This window comes from Monopterus albus, unplaced genomic scaffold (assembly GCF_001952655.1).
Source record: "Monopterus albus unplaced genomic scaffold, M_albus_1.0 scaffold99.1, whole genome shotgun sequence".
NCBI classification, from domain to species: Eukaryota; Metazoa; Chordata; class Actinopteri; order Synbranchiformes; family Synbranchidae; genus Monopterus; species Monopterus albus.
The window spans coordinates 147,083-158,727 of NW_018127979.1; the positions used below are offsets into that span (position 1 = coordinate 147,083).

The 11,645-nt window shown below is 38.8% G+C and overlaps 1 protein-coding gene across 1 annotated transcript; it reads left to right on the forward strand.

The window, feature by feature from the left end:
* Positions 1-5,482: 5,482 nt before the first annotated feature.
* Positions 5,483-10,704, forward strand: neurod1 (neuronal differentiation 1). The gene is made up of 4 exons (XM_020609267.1): positions 5,483-5,587; positions 7,384-7,673; positions 9,131-9,360; positions 9,595-10,704. The coding sequence occupies exons 2-4, from the start codon at positions 7,396-7,398 to the stop codon at positions 10,152-10,154; spliced, it is 1,068 nt and encodes a 355-aa protein (XP_020464923.1). The 5' UTR covers positions 5,483-5,587; positions 7,384-7,395; the 3' UTR covers positions 10,155-10,704.
* The last annotated feature ends 941 nt before the right edge of the window (positions 10,705-11,645 follow it).

The window sequence follows — 11,645 nt, forward strand, 5'->3', positions numbered from 1 at the left end:
CTTCCGCTTCCTGAAATCAGCAGCAGCGTGGAGAGGAGGGGGAGGGGGGAAGGGGGGCGTGTCTCCAGCGGGCTGCGGCGGAGGAACACCGACACCTGCCGGACACATCCATAGGTAGCATCAGGCCACCTGCTTGTCCATGAGGGTGTTCTCCAGCACTGCCTTTGTACGGACATTGTACACCTGTAGGAACAGTTTCAGGGCTTAATTTACTTCCACTGCTGCAGAAAAGACGTAAGTTCACCTATGACTTGATCTCTGATAAACGCTTGTGTTATATGATAGATACATTTTTTTTTTAGTTTTTGGTGACTTTTTTAGTTAGTTACTTAGTTTGGCAGTTTATCTCGCTTTGCACCATTTAAGATAACCTACTGGAAAAAACTGGAACTGGAAAAACGGGGGTGTAACCAGTTCCATGCAACCCCTCTATGGCCATGCAAATAAAAAAACACGTTATCCATGGAAGGCAAAAATATGTGACACCCATGTTAATTCCTAATTGTTTTTGCATTTGATTAAATTCAATATTTTCACAAAGAACAGGTCTGAGAAGAAGGATAGACCTGTGCATTTTGTCCCGCAGTGCCTACATGTAACCACCAGATGGAAACCAAACACCAGTGAACCGGGGCTTGTCTTTACTTAGACTTTGATCTGCAGATGACACATCAGCAGGCAAAGACAGTGGATGTCATATAATGTAAAATAAACAGAACTACCAGGAGATCTTATGGATAATGATATGCACTGAGTGGATTACTAAACCACACAGTGAGCCAAAACATACACAAAACTGTGTTGCTAAGCTAAATTGCTGGGAGGGTATGTTTGATTTATGTAGGCCGAACTTTATGTGCTCCCTGCAAATGCAGCCACTGTATAACCTATGAGGGGGTAAAATTACAATAACCTTAATGGACGCACATAATTTGTTCCTCAACTGCCTTAGCATTGCTGTGTACTGCTGATTTACATTTATTTGAACATTCACGCTGTCCCGAGGGCCCGCCTGGGTCCCCAGATGGCACAGACCTGGGTGCAGCTGCACTACTCGCACCCCCTGAAGCTCCACCAATGCACTGAGCACATTATAAAGAAAGTTCATGTTAGTATTGATGTTCTTCACTGCTCCAGACTCCAAATCAATCATGTCTTTTATTTAAGTATAAGTACAGTGATAATACTCTCTTACAAGTAAAAGTACAAAAATATAGTCACTGTTACATGAGTCAGTCATCAAGGTCTACGTTGAACGCAGTTGACACAGCTATCACCATTTTTTATCCAAAAACTTTTAAGACTTATTGGAGAGGTCATGCCAGATTTTCACATTGTTTCTTGTTGCTATTTGAATGACAGGGTCATAAAAATTCCCTAAGAATTTATTATTACCCATTAATTTAATTTTCCTTTTTTAATGTTAAAACCTATTTAATAGCATTTTTCATTCATTTTCCTTTCATTTTTTTTATTATTTATATACAGAGCAAGCTAATGTGCAGCCACTTTTCATATCAACACCACATACAGCACATGACTTTATTTTTGACAGTGACAACAAAGGCTACTAAAAATATTGTGGCCATTGTGCACTAAATACGAACACTGCAATTTTACAAACTTAGACAGTTACCATTAAAATATGAAAAACCCATTTACAAGAAAGTAGGCTAACTGAATTTAACTCAGCTGACTTCCTGTAGCCTGCTGCAGAGGTGATTGTCACTAGGTTTCATGGCCCTTATTGATCTGAAAACTGCATCCACACTGTGCTGCTGCATTGGAAGCTAAATTAGCCAGCTCCACTTAGCCATGGTTTTGAAGTTGGGAAACATTTCTCTCTGGAAATAATTAGAAGTTCCTATAAACATGAGATTTCCCGATCCTGATGCACTCACTTCACCAGGAGGAATACATTGCATGCACTCCTTCTGCACCAGAGGTGCAGTGCTCAAGTCTGAGTCCAGAAAGCCTGGACTCGAGTCAGATTTGAGTCAAAGTCCTGGACTCCAGTACTACAAGTACTACAAGTTATAATCATTAACATTAATGTACATTTATAAATAAATAAAAAAGCACAAGGACCTACAGCGTGTTACATTTATACACATTTATACAGCACATTTATTTGCTGTTTATAAATGAATGTAAATCCAAATGATCAAAAATGTAATCAAAACAAAATGATAGGAAACTGTTTCTGGAGCCTGATGTTACCAAATGTATTAGTGTACTTTTGTGTGTTGTGCTGAGTTTTCCTAAGATGCTTTGCTCTCTCTATGAATCGGGTAATATGACCTCACCACATGAACACACACACACATACACACACACACACACACACACAATATAGAATAATCATTCTTATGCAACTTTGCTGCTGTTAAATGTCATACTCTGCTTCTTTTTGTCACAATTTCAATTCTTTATTTTACAAACGAAGCCAGAAACAAGAACTGCCACCGACAGCTGTACTGTAATTTATATTAAAGCAAGTGTTACCTTTATCACAGGATTAATGTAAATTAGCTATAACTCAAATCTGAATTAAATGCTTAGTGTAACAAATACAAAATGCACTTTAAAATAGGAGGACAAAATAATTTATTTCATCAGCATAACTTTGTTACGTCACATAATGTTAAAATTTAATCAAACGCATACAATTAAAAGCCTAAGTTCTACAAAATTAAAAAAAAAACCCTTTTAACTTACTGTTTTAAATTCTAATTTATTCACTGGTCTCTCATGTAGCTGTTTAAAGTAAAGCTCTAAAAACACACTTTATACCAGCTCAGCACCAACCTGTGTTTTGACTATCTGTTTTTATTCTTGAAATTGTAGTATAACCAGATAACAGCAGTGTAGAAAAAAGGGATGTTTTCTTCACATTACATTAATCTTCTAAACACACTTTATATTCATTAACCCTGAGCAGGACAGCAGAGACATCCACTGTGTGTTAACCATTAGCTGTCAGAGATGGACACACACACACAGATCCTCTAATGTTGCCTGGTAACCTCCTGGAAACTGGTTTGTCTTTATGGTAGCAACCTCCTGGTCCAAAGTCCGTTGTTGCTTTGCTATTGGTCAGAGCTGATGCAGCTAGTTCGACTCCAGGGGTCTGCACTTGCAGCATTATCAAGTGTATGACTGGTAACAGAGTTATCCTTGTAGGTCTGCTGTACAAAAAGAGACATGTTTGATTACTTCTGTCAATAAAATTTGTAATTATGGAAAATGTTTCTCAATGTCTTTGATAAAAAGATATATTGGATATTGTTTTGGATATTATGACAGTATCAGATATGCAGTATTAATCTTATCAGTCTCATTAAACTGACTGGTACTGTATGTGTGAAAGTTCTGACATTTCTATTCAAAGTCAAAGGTCTGGAATGATTAGTGATAAGCAAATGACTTTTATTAAACTTGCTAATAACTTACAAGCAACGTAGACTCATGAGCCACTTTATTAGGCACAGCTGTGCAATTGTATGCACTTCAACACTTCTGCTTTAACATCTGTGCTTATGAAGCTCTGATGTTTCAGTTTTTAGTGAAATTACCATAAATATATAAATTTAATCCTATGTTTATTATTAAGGTCATAGTTAAAGGTGGTGTTGTACTGGACTACATTATATTTAGAGGTGTCTCTAAATTTTTGTCATCTAAACAGCGGTTGATTATACATCCTGCTGGATTTACTAACTACAACTATCACAACTAGTGCTGGGTTTCTTGTTGGTAACGGGAGTTACCAACACATTTGAGAAGAATGAGCAATTGTTAACACAATCTATGTATAATAATAAAATAATTTAACAAAAACAAAATGATGGTATATTTTTTTCTGTGTTTGTGAAGGTCAAAATGTTTCAGTTTTTAGTGAAATTGTCATAAATGTATAAATTCAATTATGTGTTTATTGTTGAGGTCATAATTAAAGGTGGTGTTGTACTGGACTGCATTATATTTTGAGATGCTCCTAATATTCTGACTGTCTCATGTATGTAACCAGGGAGGACAAAAAATAAAGACACCTCTGAATATAACAATATGACAATTTCACCAAAAACTGAAACATTTTGACCTTCATAAACACAGATGTTAAGGTGGAAGTGTTTCATTGAACTGCATACAATTGTACAGGTGTACCTAATAAAGTGCCCCATGAGTGTACATTCAAGTGTAAGGCAATGTGAGACAAAATACATTCAAGCCTAGTGGAAAAAAATGCCAGTGTTTGACTGTCTGGGGCTTTGGTAGCTCTCTCTTGCTGTGTCATAGATATCTCACAAACTGCATCCTCACCACATTGGCAACGTAATGTACACTGACAGAAGACACCGAAGTCTCACTTTCTTCTGCCCACAGGACAAAACGAGAACATCTTTTAGCCATTAGCTAACTTGGTCGCCTGTTAGCCAACCCTTGAACTCTGTCAGTTGTTTTACATTAAACATCATACACTCGGCCGACTGTCCTGTTGCTGTGACAGTGATGTCAAACAGAAAAACAATTATGTTTATCCATATTCTGGGACCAGGATCGCTGTAACAATCAACAAATATACTGTACTATATTCTACAAAGCTAACAGTATATTGATATGTACAAAACATTTTTCAAAGTTGGAAACATACACTTCAATACACTGTGTTATTACATTCCTAATATGAGCTGTAGGCTGGGTCTGAGATGACTTGCCGTTGGGTCTGGATCAGGGCCAGATTCTGGACTTTGAGAAGACTTGACCTCCAGGGTCTAGTGACACACAGAATAATCTGACACCATAAGTCACTCCAAACCACTCTTTGCTCCTCCAATCATATCCTGTTTCCATGTGAGGGTGTAGGAGGGTGAGGGGCCCTTTATGCCTGTGTCAGGGCCTCAGTGTGTCATAATCCGTCCATGTCTGTCTTTGTCTTTGGGATCACGTTCCCTGCTATATACTGTACAACAATCATCTAACCACTTTTACATTGTGTGTATTTTCAGTATTGACCTATTATGGTTTTCAATGAATAATATAACGCTGCACTTGTGTGTGAAATGTGCTACACAACTGCAGGTGCCTTTGCCTGCTTGTGGCGTATCATCAAGTTTACATTTTTAAGGTTTCCCTGGTCAAACACAAATAACACCATCATCATCATAACCTTCCTCTTCAGCAGAATTGAGAGCGCAAGATTCCCATAGGCCTATCACACACACACACACAGTTCCATGATGTACTATATGATGGTTGTATGTGCACATGCTACGTGTATGTGGCGACAGATGGTCGAGAGAGAGAGAGAGAGAGACCTTTGGCTCATACAAATGGAAGATGTGTCACGTGATCTCCGTGGCCGCTTTATTGACGTACGCACCATATGGCTCGTGCCGGAAGGGCGGAGCCTTAATATGCTAATTAGCCTCACCCCTATCTGTGTGCGCGTGTGTTTGCGTGCGTGCGTGTGTAGCGGGTATAAATGCAGCATCCTCCCAGAAAGCTCAGAGCAGGTCACGCACAGCCACGCACCTAGAGCGCGCGGGATGCCTGCCATCTGAAGGACAGCGGCTCCTTACAACAGGTACGTTTTAAAAAACCAATATCTGATTGATAAATGACTCTTCTGAGTGGTTTCTCAGACCTGACCTTCGGGATAATACATCTCACCATGTACCTCTACCATATTAAAGTTAATCAGTTACTGCTAATTTAACGGAGATTTCTAAGATTTAATTTAACAGTGATTCAATAACTGAATAATTCGTCATCTGTAGCCTACGTATCAGGGTTTATCAAAAATAAAACAAACCTCTTCAGGCTAATATAAAAATGCATGTAGCGCCATTTTCATTTAATTTTAAGAAATAAGTTTTACCCTATAATTTATAACCTACAATTTTACCGCCCGTTTTATTTTAAACATTCATTTATTTACTTACTTATCTATTTATTTATTGCCTTTCTTCTTCCCTGGAACCTCATTTTTCTAAAATATTGTTTACGTTCTGTTGTGTGTTTTATTTGTCCGATCACCTCCACCTGTCTGTGCCGTTTTCAGTTATCGGGACCAATCAATGGAAAAGGGAATGAAACATTCAGCAGCAATTATCTGACCATGAATAAGCTAAAATCGATCACCCCATTCTGTGTGTCAGAAGCATGTTTTCAGGCTACATGTGAAATCTGACACATTTTAAATAGGTTAAAATGTTGAAATTAACTGAGCAAAGGTGCAGATTTCAACTGTTTTTCAGTAACTAAACTGAAATAAGAACCGAGTCATTTGCGGGATATCTGAGGCTTCTCTTTTTTAAGGCGTGTTACATCTTACCGACTGAAAATTTAATCATTAAATGTTTGGTTTTGACCCATATAAATTAAATTATGGAATAGTTGCAGCTTCATACTGACAGTTTTACCGTAGCCATTGTTTTTCACTCACCGTCCAAAACAACACTGATTGCATAAAGATACAGATATTTTATTTTTCCAGCGCGGGTACACACGAATAATTAATCACACAATTCATTTTCTGAACTCTGATACGAGTTAGGAAAGTGCATGAATTTGGATTCAACCTGCTTTTTTCGCATTTTATCCAAATTATGATTTTTTCCAAAATAAGAGCTGGTGTACTTTTATTTTTTCACCCCTCACTTTCATTTTTTTTCTTTTTATTTCAAATAAGTAAAAAAGCACAAAAGCTCAATTAAATGATCAGTTTTGCATTTCTGCTCCATTTTATTTAAAATAAAATAAAAGTTACAACTGCTATTCATCACCCATCTATTCATACACCTGCTGTTCATCATGTAGACACAAACCAAATATTTGGAGTCTGCTCTTATGGGAATAAACTCTGTTAACATCAGCACAACAATATTTATTTTTTATTTATTGTTTTATTTATATCAATAAAGGTAACTGTGTACAGTAGCTGGCCACCAGATCAACAGATACACACAGTAGATTCAAAAAGAAAAAAAACATAATTAACCAAAAACAATCATAAGTTATAAACTTAAATCTGTATGTGTTATTTGTAATAAACTGTATTTGTTTGCACTATCTAAACTCGGCCCTGTTGATGTGATAAACTGAACAACAACCAAAACTACTTTAAAACAAAAAGCAAAATGAGTTTGCAGAAAAATGTTGCATGATTTTACATATACATTGAACTATATGTTAGAAGAAATTAGGTTGACGTGTCTAGGATATCATATGAAATGTTTATATTAAAATAAATTTGTAGAAAATCAGTTCTAGTAGGCAGTTTAGTTAGTTAGCATTAATGGCTTCTTCTATATTGAGAATAAGTGTGACAATGAGCTCTCTGCTGATGTGTTTTAATGGTCATGGTTCTTCTGTTTTCAGATAATCAGCATCATGACCAGGTCTGTGCAGGAGGAGCAGGCAGCAGTGGACTCGGAGGAGCAGCAGGAGCTCTGTAGCCCCACAGGAGGACAGCCAGAGGGGGGAGGAGGAGGGGGAGGAGAGGAAGAGGAAGACCGCCTCCACCGCATGGAGGAGGATGAGGAGGAGGATGAAGAGGAGGAAGAGGAGGAGGAGGAGGAGGAGGAGGAGGAGGAGGAGGAACATGGTGACAACAAACCTAAGAGGCGAGGGCCAAAGAAGAAGAAGATGACAAAGGCTCGACTCCAGAGGTGAAGGGGACAGTGTTGTGTTTCCTTCTCTTGTTCTGAGTTTTACATATTTTGAGCACCTGAACTCAGCTAAAATTAAAAATAATAATAATAAAATTGGTCCCGAGGGTGGCACCAGAGGAAGGGTCACTCAGACCTAAAGAAAACGAATCTGATCAGAAGATTATATGGAAATCTGACCCATACTTGTTCAGACATGTGGACTAAAGTGGTGGATGGAACATCATCCTATTAATGGGACACAGCATTTTTCAAGCAGGCATGATGGAAAAATCATAGTTATATCAGGAACAAAACAATAACAGAACCCTCAGTTTTCTAAGGATGGTATCTAAAAACTGTTTTTTGTGGATCTAAGAATTTGTTTGAGTTGGACTGAACAATATCATTTTTTAACATCTGGCCAGAACAGAAGCAGCAGCTAGCTTTGCTATCATGATCTAAAATTCACATTCCCCTTGCCTCAGCATGCTTCCTAAAAGCATCTTAAGACTAAAATGATTGTAAAATCTATCCTATGGACCTTCTTAAAATGATTTTAGCCTAGTCGATATTTTTTAAAACAATAATACATGAAATGACAACGTGACACTGTGAAAAGGGGTCTTTGGTAGTAATGAACCTATAGGCTACAGAACGTCATGAACAGAATCCATGGCTTCCCTCGACCTTTTGATGCTTTATCATGACTTTCAGCTTGTTGCTGTATCCAACCCGCAACTTAAATTTTTTGGGTCACTTTCACCGCTCTCACGGCATTGCATGCAGCATCAGCAAACGATGCTGCATGCAGCTGTTTTCTGTGAAAAACAGACACAGTTGGTGCCTAACTGGTGTTTATAGTGGAGAATTTAGCAACAAAAGAGCCAGAAGTTTCCCTCAGGAGTGGGTGGAATCAGCGCACTGCCAACATTGCATTCACAACTTATTTCCACTGCCCCCATGTGGCCAAAATCTCTGTTACTGCAGGTTAAGCTTAGAGGTAGCCTATAGTCTGCGATTCTGGTGAAAGACTATTGATATTTACATTTCTCACTCCCTTCAGTTAGGGTTGTGTAACCAGGGCCTCCACAATTCATGAACATGTTAAAATGTCAATGTTGATGTAACACCTGTGAACACACCTTTCAGTCGTCTGCCTGTTTGAACTCAACAGGCTTTTTACATGTTAGGTCCATTTTGTTCTGTTGAACATACATAACTACATTAATCATACTCTACGCTGGGCTGTGATCACTGCCAGAATGCAGCACTGATGCTACCGCTGCTGTTCAGCCAGTGTAGTGAAGATCTAAACTAAAACTCTAGCTACTGAGAGTTGCAGACATTTGTTTAGCAAAAGACTGCATATGCGTTTACTCACAAGTAGTTCTTAGATGCCAATGAACAATATGAGGATGTTATAGATATTATTATTACAAATAGGGCTAACAATGAATGCACATATATTTCTGCAGGTTTAAGATCCGTCGGATGAAAGCCAATGCTCGAGAGAGGAACCGCATGCATGGGCTGAACGATGCTCTGGAGAGTCTACGGAAGGTTGTCCCCTGTTATTCCAAAACCCAGAAACTGTCCAAAATTGAGACACTCCGCCTTGCCAAGAACTATATTTGGGCCCTGAGTGAAATCCTGCGCTCCGGAAAGGCGCCTGACCTCATGAGCTTTGTGCAGGCACTCTGCAAAGGTGAGCATCAAATAAAAGCAACAGACAGATGTCTGGTCATAGGACAGAGACATGAAGGGAAAGTTATGGCCATGAGGCCTCAACCAGAGTTTTATTTTACAATGAAATATCAGATAAACCCTGCTAAATCTTAATGAGCCTCTCTGATTTCTAACAGCACCCTTGACAGCTGGGCTTTCAAAATGACAATGCCAAATGTAATGATCAATATTGACTGATTGTTTTTGTTTTCAGGTCTGTCTCAGCCAACCACTAATCTGGTGGCCGGCTGCCTGCAGCTCAACCCTCGGACCTTCCTGCCGGAGCAGACCCCTGACCTGCCGCCTCATCTTCCCCCTGTTGGCACCGCTGGTTATCCAGGACACTTCTCTTACCAGAGCCCAGGGCTGACGGCGGGCTTGCCCAGTCCGCCTTATGGTACCATGGAGCCCTCCCACATCTTCCATCAAGTCAAAGGTCAGCCCTATGGCCCTTTAGAGCCCTTCTTTGATGGTGTCCTGGTGTCAGACAGCCCAGCCTTTGACCCGCCCCTTAGCCCACCGCTCAGCATCAATGGGAACTTCTCATCCTTCAAGCATGAGGCTGTCGCAGCTGCCGACTATGACAAGAGTTTCTCCTTCAGTGTGCACTACGGGGGAGGAGGAGCTGGGGGCCACCCTGGCATCTACAATGGCGGGGGGTCTAACCCACGATGTGGTGAACTGCAGGTGGATGGACTGATGAGCTTTGATGGACACTCACACCACGAGCGGCTGATGAACGCCCAGCTGAACGCCATCTTCCACGACTCCTGAGGAAGAGGAGGATGAAGGACTGAGAGTGATGGAGACAGAGAGACGAACTGATGGACCATCATGTATCTTTCTTTCAGTCCTTCTTTCTTTTCTTCATTCTGTCTGTCAGGCTCTGTGACTCTTCTTCAGTTTAGTAATCAGGATGGTGAAGTTGATGATGTCACACTGATGCTGTAATCATTGTAGCACTTCATCTTGCGGAGACGCTCTCTGAATGTCTCATGATTATTCATATTATCACTTTAAAATTATCAATAATCAATAAGCAATAATCTGGAAGAAACTATGCAATTTTGTTAAACCCTGAGTGATGCTCAGCTGATGATTCCATATGTTAAAAGAATAAAAATTTCTCTATTTTTTTGGTCAGTGTGTGAGGCAGTGTTGGGCCAGTGTTAAGCTGGCAGTGGGTCGAAGTGTTCATGTGGTTTTTACTTTTTGCTTTTTATAACGTTACTGTAGCATTCTGTTAACACTTCATGTAACTTTTGTTCATATTTGATAAGATAGATGTTTATAAAGGCCTTTTATTAAAAGGAATTCAATGTGACTCGTGAGAGACTCTGTTCATCAGCAACAACACAAAAACATAATAACACCTCACTTTAGTCCAGTTTAGTCTAGTTTACTGACGTTGTATCCAAATTCTTTCAGTATACTTCTAGTTTGTATATTAGCATACATCTGGCTCAAAGACATAACCACTGGTTTCTCTAAAAAGTAATTCATCGTTAATGTGAAGACGAACCAAGAAGGTCATTTAAAAACATTTATGCTGTTCTGAAGGTAATTTCATTATAAAAACCTTCAAACCATCTGGATGATAAACCACTCAGTCCTTAGTCGTTAATCAAGTTGCACCTCTGTTTCCCAATCAAAATAAAGTGCCAGCTCATTGGTTATTTGGAAAAAAAAACATTGGACATAGACTAAAAATCTTTTTAATTGTCAAGTGATATGCATATTTTTTTCATCCAAATGGTTAGAAGAGAATATAGGGATTTTGAAAATACATCCAGAAATGTTTTTACATGACGCTCTGATTAATTATCTTTAAGAGTAACTGAAATAAGTAACCCAAAGGTGTGTCAATACATAAGAAAGCACAAAGTTGCTTTTAGTCCCCCAGAGCTCAGTTTAAAACACATTTACAAATAAAAACTGTAGAATTTAATATAATAATACATCAACAGCAAAACATTAAAATCCTTAGATTTAGCTTGATGCTGCAGACTCTGTATGGCTTAAGCTAAATTTAACCCTGAATTGTCAATTGTGACTCATCAGAACCAGGCGAGCTATGATTTGACTTCCAGTACGAGGGGGTTACAACACCTGATTAATTACTCAAACAAACAATCTGGCTGTTGAAAGAACAAATGGATTTATGGTATAGAGATAAAACAATCGGTTAGATGAAGAGCAAACAAATCTTTAGCATTTATAGTAACACTGACTATATTTGGATTTTAGTGTTACTAGGGCAAAACT